The sequence below is a fragment of the Carlito syrichta genome, unplaced genomic scaffold, assembly GCF_000164805.1.
Source record: "Carlito syrichta isolate Samal-C Ts95f unplaced genomic scaffold, Tarsius_syrichta-2.0.1 Scaffold316508, whole genome shotgun sequence".
Lineage (NCBI taxonomy): Eukaryota > Metazoa > Chordata > Mammalia > Primates > Tarsiidae > Carlito > Carlito syrichta.
In genome coordinates this window covers 44,484-62,772 of record NW_007260604.1, presented here as the reverse complement: position 1 = coordinate 62,772, position 18,289 = coordinate 44,484, and the positions used below count along the sequence as shown (strand labels likewise).

Sequence of the window (18,289 nt, the reverse complement as noted above, 5' to 3'; positions counted from 1 at the left end):
TTTTTTTTTTTTTTTTTTTCGTTAGAGTCTCACTCTGTCACCCAGACTGGAGTGCAGTGGCCGCTCCTGGCCACCGCAGCTTTGACCTGCTGGGCTCCAGCAATCTTTCCGCCTCAGCCTTCCAAGTAACCAGAACTACAGGCGCGCGCTACCACGCCCGACTAATTTTTGATTTATGGTAGAGATGATGTCTTGCCAAGTTGCCCAGGCGGGTCTCGAACCCGCGGGCTCAGGCAATCCACTCACCTCAGCCTCCCAAAGCGCGGGATTACAGGCTGAGCCACCGAGCCCGGCTAAGAGCCTATCACTTTTAATAACACTTTAAAAAGGCTGAGAGTGATAAATCGCTAAGAATAATCGTCTCCGCCCCCACTGGCTGCTCTGAAAAGCCATCTTTGCCTTGTTCTCCGTCCGGCTCTCTGCTCGCCGCTGCCGCTGCCGCCTCCGCCGCTGCGGACTCCCGCAGCTTTAACGCCAGAGTGCTCGCACTCTCGTGTCCCACTGAGTCCCCTGCATCGGAACACCGGCGTGCCCCACCATGTCAGACACAGCCGTGGACACCCGCTCTGAGATCACCACCAAGGACTTCAAGGAGGAAGTTGTGGAGGAGGCGGAAAATGGAAGAGAAGCCCCTGCTGATGGGAATGTAATGAGGAAAACGGGGAGCAGGAGGCTGACAGTGAGGTAGATGAAGAAGAGGAAGAAGGTGGAGAGGAGGAGGAGGAGGTGGAGGAAGAAGGTGATGGTGAGGAGGAGGAGGATGGAGATGAAGATGAGGAAGCTGAGGCCGCTACGGGCAGACGGGCAGCTGAAGAGAATGAGGATGACGATGTTGATACTAAGAAGCAGAAGACCGATGACGATGACTAGACAACAAGAAAAGGAAAAGTTAAACTAAAAAACAAGGCCGCCGTGACCTATTCACCCTCCACTTCCCGTCTCAGAATCTAAACGTGGTCACCTTCGAGTCGAGAGGCCGCCCGCTCGCCCACCGCGGGCAGCGCCACCCGCAGATGACACGCGCTCTCCACCACCCCACCAAAACCATGAGAATTTGCAACAGGGGAGGAAAAAAGAACCAAAATTTCCAAGGCCCTGCTTTTTTTCTTAAAAGTACTTTAAAAAGGAAATTTGTTTGTATTTTTTATTTACATCTTATATTTTTGTACATATTGTTAGGGGTCAGCCATTTTTAATGATCTCGGATGACCAAACCAGCCTCCGGAGCGTTCTCTGTCCTACTTCTGACTTTACTTGTGGTGTGACCATGTTCATTATAATCTCAAAGGAGAAAAAAAACCTTGTAAAAAAAGCAAAAACAACAACAAAAAACAATCTTATTCCGAGCATTCCAGTAACTTTTTTTGTGTATGTACTTAGCTGTACTATAAGTAGTTGGTTTGTATGAGATGGTTAAAAAGGTCAAAGATAAAAGGTTTCTTTTTTTTCCTTTTTTATCTATGAAGTTGGTGTTTCTTTTTTTTGACCTGTTTGAAGTATGTGTGAAACAATGTTGTTCAACAATAAACCGGAATTTTATTTTGCTGAGTTGTTCTAAAAATTAAAAATTAAAAAAATAAATTGTCTCCAATTCCATCCAATTTGCTGAGAAGTCCATGATTTTGCCCTTCTTTATGGCTGCGTAATATTCCATCACATATATATAAATACCGCATTTTCTTTCCTTTTTTTTTAAGAGTTGGAGCCTCACTTTGTTGCCCAAGCTGGAGTACAGTGGCATGTTCACGGCCATCCCAGCATCGACCTGTTGGACTCCGGTGATCCTTTCACCTCAGCCTTCCAAGTCGCTGGAAGTATAGGTGCATGCTACCACGTCTGGCTAATTTTTTATTTATGGTAGAAATGAGGTTTCACCAAGTTGCCTTGGCTGGTCTCGAACCAATGGGCTCAGGCAATCTACTCACCTCGGCCTCCCAAAGGGCTGGGATTACAGGCTGAGTCACCAAGCCTAGTGCACACTTTCTTTATCCAGTTTACTTTTGATGGGCATAAGGGTTGGTTCCAGGTTTTTGCTATTGTGAATAATGCAGCAAATAACTGATTATCACATGTGCTCACTCATAACCTGAACATTAATCACAAAAGTACAAGGGAGGAATTGGCAGTCAAGGGACACTGCCTGGGAGGGAGGAAGGGGGGGCATGTAACAACACAAAGTGTGCCTGATCCTAAACCAGGGGAAGTGAGGACCAGTTGAAGGCCCAAACTTCACCTGCACACGTTACTTATGTACCTAATCCTGACTTGTACCCCACATCTTTATAATAAAATAAAGTAAATAAACAAATTTTTAAAAAAATAAAAAGCCTGAGAGTAAAGCACTTTGTAAGTATTAAGTTTCTGTTTCTTGGAAGAAAAAGCAAATCCTTTTGGGGTTTCCAGGCCTCTTTTTAGGACCCTGAGTTCCCTAAGGCATGTCGTCATGCTTCTTAAGTGGAAGAATTCACACATCTCAGGACATTGACAAACTGGCTCTTTTTTGCATATTAATATCCCACCCAAAGAGTCATCAAGTAGAAGCCATAGCAAACAGGCATAGTTTTTGCCAACCTCTTCACATTAGGAAATAAAAGCACTCCTTACCCTCGGAGGAAGCCGGAAACAGAGGGTCTTCATTGAAGGAAACCCACTCTGACTGGTGGGTAGCTATCACATGATCCACAGTCGTCATGCTAGGAAGGTGCTGGTCATCTTCTGACCTCTGACCACTACTGACCTCGAGTGGACCCCAGAATACTGTCTGGGGTGAGGTGAGGGTATGGTGGCACAATGGACTTGGACCTTGGGCCTGTTTCAGGGGTCTTGCCAAGGGCAATACTCAGAACGTAGACAGACTAGCCCTTCTCGCCATTGGTGAATCTGTCATGCAGAAATCTGTTTAAAAAAAGACAAAAAGGATAACCGTCATGTTATACCCAATTCACACACTTCTAGGGCTTATAGCATGGCTCACAAGGAGGCCTGAGGTGGTTTCCATTGCTTTACTTCTCTCTACTCCTATTTGACCCCAACTGTTTTTTTGAAAGTAGGATTTATAGAGAAGACAGAAAAGCTCCCACAGTGGGAGGGGACTCGAGAAATTTGCCTGACTCCAACTTTTATTCTAAAATATCTTTCTTTAGCATCAAGATCTCTGGATAAGTCTTCATATCAAATAAATTCATATTTGTGTAAATAATTACACAATTTTCAGCAATTAGATTCACTCATTTCCCCAATTATATTTCAGAAATACTGTTATCTATAACCAGTGCTATTGTTGCAAAACAAATAATAAAACTTTTCTAAGTACTTTCACTTTTTTTCACCAGATGGTGAAATAAAAGCACACGCTTTTCTATGAAATCAGTGCAGTTTCTTGCCTTGGGCAGGTAGCTCTTTGCTGGTCTGATTTCAATCTTTGGCAGAAACCCAACAATCTCCAGATGGTATCTCCAAGCGTGATTTACCAATCAAGAAAAACAGAAATGGTGTCATCTTGTTTATTTTGAGTAAGAGGATAGGGAATATTTGCTTTAGTGAAAAATGTGAGTTATGGAAATATATTTTTCAACCTAGGCCAATTTGAATTAGTATACACAGGTCTTGCCTTTACTCACATTGCAATTATGTTCTGTGTATTCAAAAGGATACTCAGTTGGCTTATAATTTTGTTTATGCTATTTTATTTTCTGTAGAGAGAGGGTCTCGTTTTGTCACCCAGGCTGGAGGACAGTGGCATGAGCATAGCTCACTGTAGCTATGGGCTCAAGTTTACCTCCCGCCTCAGTCTTGCAAGTAGCTGGGACTACATGTATATGCCATCACACGTGGCTATTTCTTTAAATTTTTTATGAACCCTCACTATGTTGCCCAGGATAGTCTTGAACTTCTGGGCTCAAGCAGTTCTCCAACCTCACCCTCCCAAAATACTGGGATTACAGGCATGAGCCACTGTGTCTGGCCTGTTTGTGCTTTTTGCATAGGGTCTTTTTGCATATGGTATATTTGCAACTTGAACCTAACTCTCAACCTAATAATAGATTAATAAAATATGAATTAATGCAAAAACCAATGCACTTTCAACAAAAGAGCTTAGACTATATGCCTTGAACAATATTAGTTTTTATTAACTGAATACATACAATATTCAGATAGTTTCCAGAACAACTTAATTCACTGCCTTCCAATTGGTGCACAATAAAAATAAAAAACTTAGGAAATTTTACTACAAGTTATTATCTGTAGTAAATTATTCACACTGGGAAAAATCACAGTAGAAACGTTAACTTAAGCTTTTGCTTTTTTGGTGATTAAAACAATTAGCTTTGTTGTGTGATACTTCCTCAACCAATGTTTACATAGAATTTGTAATTCTTAGAAACACATTCTCATACCATACCTCATTTGATTCAACAGTCACTTACATTAGTTAAGTAGGACAGGCAGTGCTAGAATTTTCTACAGATGAAGAAATCCAAGCTGAGAGAAATTAAGTGACTTATCCATCACTTTTAGTATTTCCAGGTTCATATTTGGTACTTTAAGGTTCCTAAAATGTTTCCTCCAGACTTCTAAGCAAAATAATCCACGATTCTCAAGACAGTGACAAACTGACTCATATTTTTCATAATAAGATCCCACCTAAAAAATAATCACAGGCTGGGCGCAGTGGCTCACGCCAATAATCCCAGCACTTTTGGGAGGTGGAGGCGAGAGAATTGCCTGAGTTCAGGGGTTCAAGATCAGCCTGAGCAACATGGCAAGACCTCATCTCTACAATAAATCAAAAAATTAGCTGGGTGTGGTGGCGCATGCCTGTAGTTCCAGCTACTTGGGAGGCTGAGGTAGAAAAATTGCCTGAGCCCAGCAAGGTGAGGCTATGGTGGCCATGAGCAGTGTGCCACTGAAATCCAGCCTGGGCAACAGAGTAAGACTCCGACTCAAAAAAAAAAAAAAAAAAAAGAAGAATCACATAGAAGCCATAACAAGCAGGTATATTAGATGCGCCCACCTGGAAAGTGACAGATCCAGACCTTGAACACAGGTCTGCTGCTGCTGCCAAAACATGTATCACCTTTGGTTCACAGCCACAAACAAAGTACTATAGAATACAATATATATTATATAGGCTATATAGAATATAGACTATATAGTACAGTGTATCTACAGACTATCACCCAACTATGGTACTTTACAAATATCAACTACAATGTAACTATAATGAAATGTCCTGGGAACTTCCCATATGGAAGTCTGCCAGAATACCCAAGCTGTACAGAGGACGTCTCTTCTCCAAGTCCCTCTCTTAAGATCCTTACCGACCATGGACCAGATGTATGAACAGCCTGGAGAGTGCAGGTGCCTAAGCCAGATCTTAGCACACAGCAGCGCAGAGCCCACAGACACAGAGCTGATTCCCACAGGATTCTGCCTGTGACGCCTTCCTCAAACCCTGTCAGATGTTAGTGTCACTCAGTGTGGCTATGGCTGTAGGCCAAGTTAAGATAGTAAAACTGAAGAGTCAGATTCCTCCTCTCACAAAGATAGCAGCATGTAAAACAGCCCCCCTACCGCCCTCTTCAAAAAAGAAAGCCACAATACGAGTTCATGTGCTGACACATGCAGTGTCATCATTCAATGGGGACGACATTCTGCTGATCCCGTGATGATGAACCCAGCGAAATTCATGGATAGGTGGGAGGGGTCAAGGGAGGAAGAGAAGGAAAGGATGACGGTAATGGGAGAAATATCTGGAAATTTTAGAATCGGAAGGTTTTAAAGATCAACAGCTTCCAAGTGTTACAGATGAGAAAACCAAGGTCTAAGGAAACTAAGTGTAACAAGAGATTGTGATCATGGGTCTGGGATTAGACTGTCTGGACTTGAGGCCTGTACAGTCTTAGACTCATAATTCAACCCGTTTAAGCCTCAGTTCAACTTTGTACAACAACAATAATAAAAATTGCTCCACAATTCTAAGGATTAAATGAGATAATACATGCCAAGTGCCTAGTAATGGGTGTAATGAATGCTTTGTAACCATAACAATGACAATAGCAGATGACCTTACAGAGGACTAACCATGTGCCAGACCCCCATTCCAAACCCTTTATCAACTCAGCCATTACCATCACTGCTGCCATTGTTAAGTGACTCGCCAAGTAGCAGCTTGTTAATGGAAGTCTTGGGACTAGAATGCACACTGCATGAAGTCAGTCCATTTCTGTCATTTACACATTCTGGTTTTAGGTATTTCCCCCTTCAGTCACTGTTAGAGAACAGTTCTAGATGCTAAGTGGAATCGTGTGCTCAGTTATAGGCCCCAGAATACAGACCCTAAAACCTCCTCTTTATCGAAATAAAGAGGAGGTATATTCTGGCGAGGAACCAAGACCATGACCCAGAAAGTGTGAATGAAATAATAGCCCTAAAGATTTATCTACCCTTTTTTTAGCTTGTCCATCCCAGGCCAGGCATGGGCTGATTACAGATAATGAGCAGTCCCAAGAAAGGCTGATGGAACATATTACAGGGAACCCTCATCACAATCTGTGAAATGGATCCTGGGTACCTGCCATAGAATAGCCACATCCAATAAGCCCTAAGACACCAGGCCTTGAGAAATGCTGTGCTAGCAGCTGGAAACCCACAGAAGAACCCAACAATTGTGAGGCTAAGTTTCTACTGGAATTAGTTTCTCGGTAAAAACCTCACCCCATTTTTAGAATGTGAATCATAAAGTGAGGCTTAGCATCACCACCAATGTGGTGACTCAGGATCAGCAGGGGGTTGACCAAGAGACACTAAAAATCTCATTGAAGTCTTTAGGCTGTCATTTCAAAGAGAGACTTCTCAGCATCCCTTACACAGTAAAATTTGGGGCAGGGAAGGTTCATGGGAAGAATGCAACTGTCTGATAACATGGGGGTCACAGAAGTCAGTTTGCCTTATGTCAGTTCTCTAAAATGCATTCATGAGCCCCACATGTCTGGAAATGTACCAGGTACCCTTTGAACCAGAGGCCCTCAAGCAGCTCACAATTCACTTGGTGTGATAAAGAAACACGTAACAGCCAGTACTAGCCCTGCTGAAGGACATGCTAGGACGGTAGGACCATTTAGTCATGGGGAGATCTTCAAGGGCTGAAACTATAAGGGACTTGGCAGGTTTCTTGGATCTGAAGGATGTCCTTGGTTCCGGACCACCAGAGAGAAGAGTGAGGCTGTTCTTGGGACAGAGGACCAGCATGAGTGACAATTAAGAATCAGACTTCAGCGAGGCTTGTTTCTGAGCCAGTCTGGTGACAGCAGAGTTGTCTACTGGGGAATTATGGAGTAAAAAGACTGATGGACTGAGACTAAGGAGAAAAGTTCAAGGGGAAATGAGAAGCCGCAGGAGGTTTAGGAGTAGACAGTGACTCAGGGTGTGTGCTTAAAGAGATTAGCCAAGCAGGAACATGAGGGCGGAAGTTATCAGCCGCAGGCATACCTCTGATGTGCTCTACAAAGTCAGGGATGACGCCTTTGGGAACATGTGCTGGGTACTCTGTGCTGGGCCCATTCTAGGGTGTGAGGGTACAAGGAAGAACAACACAGCATCACTGCCCTCAAGCAGTTGCCAGTCGACTTCAGGGAGATATGGCATGACCTAAAACAAAAACCTTTGCTCTCTAACCTATTTGGACAGGTTATTCACCAAAACTATGACAGCAGCAAGCAACAGTGTTAAGACACTGCTGAGGGCTTGAGCAGCGAGTGGTCCTGAGCTGGAAAGGAGGGCTCTGAGCAAAAAAGCAGTGGGGCACAGGCACTAAGGAAGGGGGAGCAAGACCAGCATGTCCAGTCTGCAGTGAGTCAATGTTCTGTCCATCTGAAGAGGGTAGGCATGGGGTCAAGGACCCTGGGAAAAGAGGGGTTGCAACCATGACTGCTTTAAATTTCAGAAGGAGCTGGAGTTTCTGAGACCACCCTCCCCATTCTCACTGCCAATGCGTTGGTCTGGTGTCTCATCATTTCTCATCCAGACAGGTGTGAGTCTCTTACCTTATCTTGCCTTTACCTCCTCCAACCTACTGTCCAACCCATTATGCTAGGGGACTCTGTTTTAGAATGCCTCAATGGCTCCTCACAAGATAAAATGAGATTGAGAAATGAAAAAAAAATTTTCTGAGAGCAGGGGCTTTGTCTCTGTGATACTCTAAAGGCAGGTACTTTGAAATTCTAGCCCCATCCACCTCTTGAATCCAATCTGCCATTGTCTCCCCATGTGAACTCTATATTTCCATTAAAGTGAGTTATTTTTCCCTGAAAGACTATGTTTTTTGTATACTTCATTCAATCGATTGCTTTTATATATACTTTATACAATCATGTGTTCATATATTTATCTTTGATATATTTATTTAATATATTATTAGATATTCTCTTTGGGATACATTTCCCCGATGTTTATTTCATGAGCTCCTACTCATCTTCAAGTCTTAGCTCAATCATTATCTTGGGTTTGGTTCAACAACAAGCATTTACACCAAGTGGCAATCACTGAATCAAAAGATCAAGGTCATGCTTTTTTTTGCCATGAAACCTTTATAAGGGGCATGATCACAATTTTTTGCTCACTCAGTATTCAAAAACCCTTTTTTGAGAGGGGAAAAAATACTCTCATTTCATTCCCCCCAGCAATTGATCCTGGCTTTGTCAATGGATGTTAGAATCTTGAAGGAGTGCTAAAAGGTGCAAGGCCCATGAACGCATGCAAAAGTGGCATGTAGACAATGGAAATTTGATGCAAGGCCAAGAGTTGGGCACAACCCAATTCAGTGGTGATGGTGCCAAGTGCAGTATCCTAGCCAGATCTAAGGTGTGACCCTGGCTCACCACTAGCTAGGTCTGTGGCTCCTACCTATTTTCCAAGCCAAGTTTGACAGTCATCTATCAATTCAATGAGCTTTTTAATACCTTTCAATAGACTCTTTTCCTGCTTATATTAGTCAAACTCAATTTCTGTTGCTTGGAACCAAGAACTCTGATATATGGTATCCTTCTTCAATTCCCACTAATCCCATTTGTCCCGTATCCCCCTACATACACTTATCAACTTATAATGAAATTGTTTGCTAATGTGGCTAGTGTACCAACTAGCCTGTGAGTTCCCTGAGGAAGAAGACTGGATCTTTTTCTTGTTGATGTCTCCAACTCTTAGAATAGGGTCTGGTAATTAGTAAATGTTTATTGAGTAAATGGTTGAATGGAGGAATGAACTTGTTTTAACACATCATAGATAGCCTCTTCAGGTTTTTTGAGATGATAAATGTTTTAGGAAAGTTAATTTAAATATACGCAACACGTATAAGATGGCTTGGGAAAGAATCTGGATATCGGGCAGTATGTTCACTCACTCTATTTTATAAAATTGTGCCATCCTATTCCAATATAGTAGATACTAGTCTCAGGGACTTGCTGAAATGTGGCTAGTCCAAACTGAGTTGTTCTTTAAGTGAATAAAATACATACCAGGTTTTAAAGAGTATAAAAATGTGTAAAATGGAGTTCTTAAACACTTTATTTTTTTGTTGTTGTTAGTTTTTTTGTTTTTTGGTTTTTTTGAGTTGGAGTCTCACTCTGTCATGCAGGCTAGAGTGCAGTTGTACACTCATGGCCACTGCAGCCTTGACCTACTGAGCTTGGACAATCCTTCCTCCTCAGCCTTCTAAGTAGTTGGAAACATAGGTGCACACCACCATGCCTGACTAATTTTTTTTTAAATTTATTGTAGAGGCGAGATCTCGCCAAGTTGCCCAGGCTGGTCTCAAACCTCTGGACTCAGGCAATTCTCTTATGTGAACCACCATGCCCAGCCTACTAAAAACTGTAAAAGACATAAGTAACTCACACTATATTCCTGTTGGACAGCATCACTCTAAAGCAGTCCATTTTTAAAATTCTGTCCTTGATTCTGAAGGCTCTTTTTCACTACATATAGAATTTTTCCTTTAATATTTTGTCTTTTGGTCTGAATGTTTCCAATGAGGAGTTGGTCATATGCAATTCCCATATATAATGTATCTTTTTTCTCTGCTTTTAAGATTCTCCCTTTGTCTTTAGTTTTCAGCAACTGACTATGGTATGTCTGGATGTGGTTTCCTTTGAACTCATCCTACTTGAAGTTTGTGGAGAGTCTTGGATCTGTACATTCATTTTTTCATTAAATTCAGAAATATTCAGTCACTATTTCTTCAAATATGTTTTTGGCCCTTTCTTCATCCCATCTATATTGATCTGTCTTCAAGGTCACTGATTCTTTCTGCTGTCACCTCCATTCTCCTGCAAGCTTATCTTGTGAGTCTTTCATCTTTATTATTCAACTTTTCCATTCTAGAATTTTGATTCTTTTATAGTTTCAATAAACTGCTGCTGAGACACTGTATATGTTCACTCATTGTGACAACTGTTCCTTTAGTTCTTTGAATATATTTGTAATAGCTGCTTTAAAAGCTTTGTCTGCTAAATCCAACATCTGGGCCATTTGGGATTTGTTTCCTATGCTGTTGGTAATATTTTCCTATTTCTTTGCACATCTAATAACGGTAAATGGTACACTGAAGACACTGTGAATTGGATTTTCCCCTAAACAGTGATTTTTGACCTAGAAGGCAGTTTGACCGTGGGCTACTCACCTTGAACTTGTGTAGGCTTGGTCTTTCACTTTGTTGGATGAATTTGTTTCTTAAGTCCCTCTAATTGCTGCAGGACTCAACTTCTAAACTCTATCTCCCCTCTAGGTCTCAACAGAACTTGGGTTCTCGGCTTTGTTGGGGTGGCCTGAAAGTATGTCTTACTCTAGAGACTACAGCAAGTGTCTAAGTCTTGCCTTCTTACCCTTTTGTAAATAAGATTATATTGATGTACAGCTATACCCATTAGTTTACATATTGTCTATGGCTGCTTTTGTTCTGCAATAGCCTAGTTGAGTAATTGTGACCATTACTGTATGGCTCATAGGGCCTAAAATAATTATTGGTCAGATATAATAACTACTGGCCCTTTATGGAAAAAAAATGTACAGATCCTGTTTAAGAGCATGGTCCTTATGCCTAAGACACAAACTTTCTGTATCTTGGCTGAAAGCTTGGTATATTAATAAGATGTTAACAAGGTCTTTCCACTGTGGCTTGGCTGGACTGCCAACATCCCCCAGTATTGCCTGACTTCTAGTATCTCCATCCCATTCTTTTTTTGTTTTTTGACTTCTGAACTTTTTATTGGCTTCCTGCTTCCCTGAAGGGCACCCTGTTCCCGCTGCCTCAACGCCTCATAACTTTGGTGTCATTGGTCTCAGACACCAATTTGCCGTCCACTATCTTGCAGGTGGTCTTTTGGATGGTCTGGATGGAGCTGCTGCTGTCCAGGCCAGCACTGAGACTGAATTCCTCTCCGTCTTCTAGTTGGTGGCAGTAGGTGGCTATCTCAGCCTCCAGCTTGACCTTGATGTTCAGCAGGGACTCATACTCCTGGGCCTGGTGCTGGCCCTCTGTCCAGGTCTGTGCCAGCTCAGACTCCAGGTGCAGCAGGGTGCCATTGAGCTGCTCCATCTGCATGGCATAGCGGGCCTCCATCTCTCTCAGGCTGTTCTCCGAGCTGGCCTTCAGGTTTCTCATGAAGTTCAGGTCAATCTCCAAGGACTGCACTGTACGTTTCAGCTCCGTGAACGTCATCTCGGCAGCTCCAATCTCAGTGGACTGTGTGGTGACCACTGTGGTGCTCTCCTCGATCTGCTGGAACCAGTACTTGTTCAGCTCCTCTCGATTCTTCTGAGCCAGCTCATCATACTGGGCCTGGATGTCCACCATGATCTTGCTGAAAATCCTGAGATTTGGGGGCATCTACCTCCATGGTCAAACCAGAGTTGGCAATCTGGGCTTGTTGGCCTTTTACTTCCTCCTCATGGTTCTTCTTCATGAAGAGCAGCTCTTCCTTGACAGCCTCGATCCCTGTCTCCAGCTGCAGCTGGGTGACATTGGTGTCATCAATGACTTCACGGAGCCCATGAATGTCGCTCTCCATGGACTGGCGCATGGCCAGTTCTGTCTCATACTTGACTCTAAAGTCATCAGCAGCAGGACAGGCGTTGTCAATCTGCAGAAGGATGCAGGCATTGTGAACAGAAGTTGCAAAGATCTGAGCCCTCAGGTCCTCGATGGTCTTGAAGTAATGTCCCCAGTCTCTGACCTGGGGTCCCTTTTTCTCCAGTGTTCCCGGATTTTGCTCTCCAGCCTCCAGTTCTCAGTCTCCAGACTCCTCACCCTCTCGAGGCAGGAGGCCAGGTGGTCGTTCAGCTCTTGCATGGCCTCCTTCTCGCTCTGGATGCCCCTCACACTCCTGGCCATCCCCGTGGACAGGCCTCTGAACCTCCAGCCACCCTGGAAACTGGTGAAATGGGACACAGAAATCCGGGAGCCCGAGCTGCCGGCGCCTGCATAGACGCTGGCCGCGCTGCTGGTGGGCCGGAGGCTGGGTGGCGGGATAGAGCCCAGGGACCGGTAGTTGGAGGAGTAGGTGGTGGAGTGAGTGGTGAAGCTCATGATGGCAGCAGAGGAGAGCCAGACGGTAGAACTCACGTTCAGCCTCTGTCCAATTCTTAATTCTGGAGTAACCACCTGTTAAGCTCTGGATGGTTTCAGTCTGTACATATGTACTCCAGCCTGGCCAAGGATTCCCTGGGTATACCCAGACATATTTCTGCTCCTCTTGCTCCATCCCCTGTAACACTCTCCTCTCTGGTGCTGTCCTGCAGATTCCAGCTGCTTCAATTGCCCTCAAACTCTGATCTCTGTGACCTTAGCTCAGCGGGACTGCTGTGCTTGGCTCTGACTCCAGCTGACTATACTGTAGTCAGGAAACTCTCTTCTGAAAGAGAGCCAAGGTGATTGTCAGACTGACTTAGAAATCTCGTGCTGCCTGCTCACCAAGGCCTGAAAACAATTGCTCATGTGTGTTGCTGTTCTGTGGTTGTTGACTGCAAAGGGCTAGTTCCTTACCAGTTATAGCCAGAATGAAAAAATCCTTCCCTGGAACATTCTTTTCTGACTTGTGTTCACTTTTTTTTTTTTTTTTTGAGTTGGAGTCTCACTCTGTTGCCCAGACTGGAGTGCAGTGGCCGCTCCTGGCTACCGCAGCCTCGACCTGCTGGGTTCCGGCGATCCTTCCACCTTAGCTTTCCGAGTAGCTGGAATTACAGGCGCGTGCTACCACGCCCTGCTGATTTTTTGATTTACTGTAGAGATGAGGTCTCGCCAAGTTGCCCAGGTGGGTCTCGAACCCGCAGGCTCAGGCAATTCACTCACCTCAGCCTCCCAAAGTGCTGGGATTACGGGCTGAGCTACCAAGCCCGGCCCTCACTTTTTATTTTTAAATTGGAGTCGCCGGAGTACAGTGGCACAATCGCGGCCACCGCAGCCTCGACCTGCTGGGCTTGGGTGATAATTCCGCCTCAGTCTTCCAAGTAGCTGGAACTATAAGCACATGCCATCACACCCACCTAATTTTTTGATTTATTGTAGAGATGAGGTCTCACCAAGTTGCCCAGGCTGGTCTCAAACCCGTGGGCTCAGGTAATCCTCTCACCTCGGCCTCCCAAAGTGCCAGGATTATAGGTGTCAGTCACCATGCCTGGCAGTGTTCATTTTTTAAAAGAAAAAAAAAGTTCAGTTCAAGCAATCTAAATAAAGGTCATTTTATACTAAAGTCCTGGAAATTAATTCTAAGTTTTATAGAAATTTTATAAGTTAGATGAGAAGGGAAACAGGATTTCATACAGCTATGTGGATTAATTCCATCCCTCCAAAGCTGGGACAATGTTTTATTTGCTAGGACAACTAACTTATTAGTGCCTGGTTAGTGATCCAAGACAGGTTGCTTAAATCTCTGGCCATCCTCCCCTTATACCTTTTTTTCCTGTGTCTTCAACTAGGCAGCCTCTTTGAAAATCTCCATATCCACTTGTTGGGTTTGAGGCTACTGGCAAACACTCTGTAGCCATCTGTTTGGGGTTTATGAACAAACATCTTAAACTAGATCCTGGTGCCAATTCCAAACTCCTAAGTAAGGCCTCCATTTGTTTCCTAATCAAAGACAAGCATCTAAAGGTCAAACAGAAAACAAGGGAGAAAAGAAGAATGGGAAAGCAAAGACTACTACAAGGATTCCATGTATTTCTGTAGAGCATTCTTCTGAAGCAAGACATTCAACTATCTTCTGGAGCATCTACTATGACTTAGAACTGTGCACAGTACAATGACGTGAAATTATACCAAGCATGCTTTTATCCCCTCAGATCTCTCATAGTGGGCTGCAAGAACCACAGAAGTTGGATCAGGAAGCTGAAGTAGCCATGCTGCTTGCCTCATAAGTACTGAGAATAAACAGAAGCCTGGAAGGTCTCACACCCTGGGAGAAAGGCCTAAATCAGATTAAAGACTTGGAACATTGCATCTCTTCCCTTTCCTTCTTCCACATTCTTTTTCTTTAGGAGAGAACAGAGCTCTCGTTAATAGAACCTGAACAGAGATCACTGAAGAGCACGTGTATACATACACGCGCACACACACACACACACACACACACACACACACACACACACACACACTTTAACAGGTAATTTGAAGCTCCTAAAAGAAAAAATAAGTCGAGTGACCCTGGCTCTTCCTCCCTCCCTCTCTCCCTTCCTTCCTTCCTTCCTTCCTATCTTTGTTGCCTAGGTTGGAGTACAGTGACATGATCACAGTTCACCACAGCCTCAACCTAGCAATCCTCCTGCCTCTGCCTTTTGAGTAGCTGGGACTAATAGGCATACACCACCATACCCGACTCATTTTTGAGGTTTTTTGGTAGAGATGGGGTTTTATCATGTTGCCCAGACCGATCTTGAATTCCTGAGCTCAAGTAATACTCCTGTGTCAGTCTCCCAAAGTACTGGGATTACAGGTATGAGCCACTGTACCTTTCATTCTTTCATTTAAATATTTCATTTTGTAAAAACAAAAGGAGAGTGATAACTCTTCCAATATCCAATGGAAATTTGCTAATACAATGAATACCTCAGCCTCAAATCAAACATATATGAGAAAGAACTCCAAAAGAAACATGCCATATTTTCATTATAGTCAGTATCTATGATTCTCCATAAATGAACTCCCCGTTTCTGTCCTGCAATCACATATTCTCTAATCCCCATTCCAGGTGTCTTTTGAATTCATATGACTTGGGTGTATGGATGTACGTGTGCCTGTATACACACATATAAATACATTTATGTACATGAACACCTATATGTATATATAGTTACATTTACAAATATATAATCACAAGGTTATAATGGCAAATATTGTAGTGTTTGATTCTCCTTCCAAACAAGCAATCCTGATGACTGTGCTATCTAACAACTGCACAGCCACACATTCAGAGTCAAGGATCTAAGTCACGCTTGGCTTGAAAAACAGGTTAGACATTGCCTCTAATCTTTGGTGCATTCCTGAGGCAGTGACCTTGAATGACATCCCCAGGCACCTGAGTAGGGTGTCAAATCAGTATAAGGCACTGGCAGGAGGTCAAGCTTTAAAGGTTGCACAACATTTTTCAGTCCCTTGAACTCTTAGAAGGTGCTGGCTTGCACCATCTTGGTAAGCTCATCTTGACTTAATTCAGTTTCGCATTTTTGGAATGAGAGCACAATATTTTGCCTGTATGAAGATAGGGAGTTGTGAATAATTTCTTCTTTACATTTCAGAGCCATGTGTCAGTCACTTTGGATGTTCTAACACAAGGCTGTCAGTGAAACTGGAGTCTACAGGAACCTTCTGGGTTCTAAGGAGACCATATTTCCTGGGCTTTTCAAGAAGGTTAACAAGTTATTTCTTCTATACTTCACTGAGTTAAGATCCCATAGGTGGTAAAATATATCTAAGTTTTGAGAAGATAAGTTTTCTCAAAAGAAGTCTTATTTTTATACCAAATAGTTATCAAACAATTAGTATATAGTTCCAGAATGAAAACAATTTCGTGGATTATTTCATTTTTACGATAATACTGAGATAAGGAAAGTAGATCTTTCCTCTCACTTGAGAAAGCTCAGAGAGGTTGTGTAACTAGTCCAAGGTCTCACAGCTAACCATGACAGAGCTGGGACAGAATCACAAATGTCCTGACTGTAAATTGTCCACTCTTCCCACTATTCAACATTCTGCCTTCCAGAAAACAGGAATAACAGTGTCAGCTGCATGCCCAACAGCCACTCCCTCTCAGATCCTGCACCAGAAGATGGGTCACTATTGGTTGAAGCCATGCATAGCTCCTATTCCTGCTTCTCCAGCCTTCACAGAGTTCTGACTAGTTAGATATAAATGGAGATATGGTGACAAATAGAGTTCTGAGAAGTATTTTTTTTTCTTTGTTTTGTTTGAGAGACAAATGTAGCTCATGTAGGCCCAATCCTTCTCATGTCATCTTGTCTCCTGTCTTGAATATGCTCATGATGGCTGGAGCTACAACAAACATAAAGGACTAAGAATCGCAGTCACTGGCACTGATGTCACTGAGCCACTGAACTTCTATGAGCAATCATTCACTTCTCTATTTCTCTATGTGAAAAAATTCTATTTTGCTTAAGCTATTATAATTAGGCTTTCTGATGCACACAGATGAATGCACCTCTAGCTAAAAAAAGTAGAAGATAAGAATGTAACAGGCAGAATGATAAGATGACCACATCACCCTGGTGTTAATCCTGTGATGTCACAGTGCCTGGCAAAACAGATTTTACAGATGCAATTAAGGCTACTACTCAACTGACCTTCAGACAGAAAAATCACCCAGGTGAGCCTAACCCAATTAACAGCCCTTTCAGCAGGGACTTCAATCCTGCAGCCACAAGGAACTGAATTCTGCCAACAACAGGCCAAGCCCAGAGAAGACCCTGAGTTCCAGTGAAAACATCACCAGTCAACACTTGATTTCTGCCTGTGGTTTCCTGAGCAGGGAACCCACCCAGGTTGGATCAGACTTCTGACCTGATGAACTGTGAGGCAGCCAATGGGTGCTGTCTCAACACCCATTCTGTGATAATTTGATATGCAGCAACAGAAAACTAATGCAGAAATCAAGAAAATCTCTGACTGACAATTAGGGAAAGGAAAAAAAGTAGAAGAGTAAAAACAAAACTAAACTAAACTAAAAAAACGGGAGGACAATTTATTCTGGAGCTCAAAATCTTGAGGGTCTAGACATGTCCTTCTTTAAATTATTTCCCAGTGTGGAAAAAGAGTCCAAACTTCTACTATAATCAGTCATTATCCATAGTAGGGAATTCATCAAAGATAATGTGAAATAGCAGAAAATTCAAAATTATACATGGAGCATTTTGAAACATACTATGTGGGTATTCTCTCCCTGTAATGTTTTATTTCTTTTTTTGCCTTGCTTATTTGGGCCACTGTAAAATTCTCTTGCCTTTTCAGACACATGAGGCCAGGCTGAGAGTGTGATCATTTGTAGTGGAGAAAGTTAAGAAACAATTTTGGGTACTTTCCCTTTGAACATCAGGAGGCCAATGAACATTTATTTAGTCACTTTTCTGAAGAGGGAATGATCATACCATGCTAACAGTTTTTCCAGTGAGGGATGTTAATATTTTGAAACGTAGTAAAGGTGAAATGAGGGGGGAGTGAGCAAAAAAGGAAGGAAAGGAAAAACAGAATAGATTGTGAAATCTTCTCTTATACTCTTAAGTAGGATATTTGTTAATTCATCAAAGGAATGGTTGTCAAACACCTGCTAGATGTTTGAAATACAAAAGTAAATGAGATACAAATAGACCCTGCCTTCAAGGGGCTTACAGCCAAGAGGAGAAGAGAGGCATGAAACAAGCTAACTATAAACAAAGACCTACAAGTAAATAAAGAGTTAAGACAAGGCATAATGAGGAATCTTATAATACATAGGACTGATAGGAGAAGTTTGAAGCCAACTGTGATGGACAAAAAGTGAAGGTATTCAAGGTAGAGGAAACCAGACACAGTCTAAGATGAGAAAAAACAGCAAACAAAAAAAAAAATCAAGAAAAAACTACTTGGGAATACAAGTAGGGAAGGGAGGCAGGGGCATGAGATAAGGTTGTAGAGGTAATTTCGCTTCAAAAATACTGGGTCCTGGGGATCAGTTTAAGATGTTTAGGTTTTATTCTAAGCACAACAAGAAGTCACTGAAGGATTTTAAAGACAAGCACAAAATTTGAT

General features: G+C 42.7%; 1 protein-coding gene and 2 pseudogenes across 2 annotated transcripts in view; 1 reads left to right on the top strand and 2 right to left on the bottom strand.

The window, feature by feature from the left end:
- Positions 1-2,722, bottom strand: part of STON2 (stonin 2) — a 151,722-nt gene extending 149,000 nt beyond the window's left edge. Inside the window, exon 1 of the mRNA XM_008074618.2 lies at positions 2,605-2,722. Within this exon, the coding sequence (XP_008072809.1) occupies positions 2,605-2,692 (88 nt within the window). The 5' untranslated portion in view covers positions 2,693-2,722. The remainder of the gene's footprint in view (positions 1-2,604) is intronic.
- Positions 539-1,561, top strand: LOC103277200 (annotated as a pseudogene). Its single transcript, XR_505419.1, has one exon. The product of XR_505419.1 is annotated as a prothymosin alpha-like (transcript).
- Positions 2,723-11,305: 8,583 nt separating the features above from the next.
- LOC110594628 lies at positions 11,306-12,613 on the bottom strand (annotated as a pseudogene).
- Between the last annotated feature and the right edge of the window lie 5,676 nt (positions 12,614-18,289).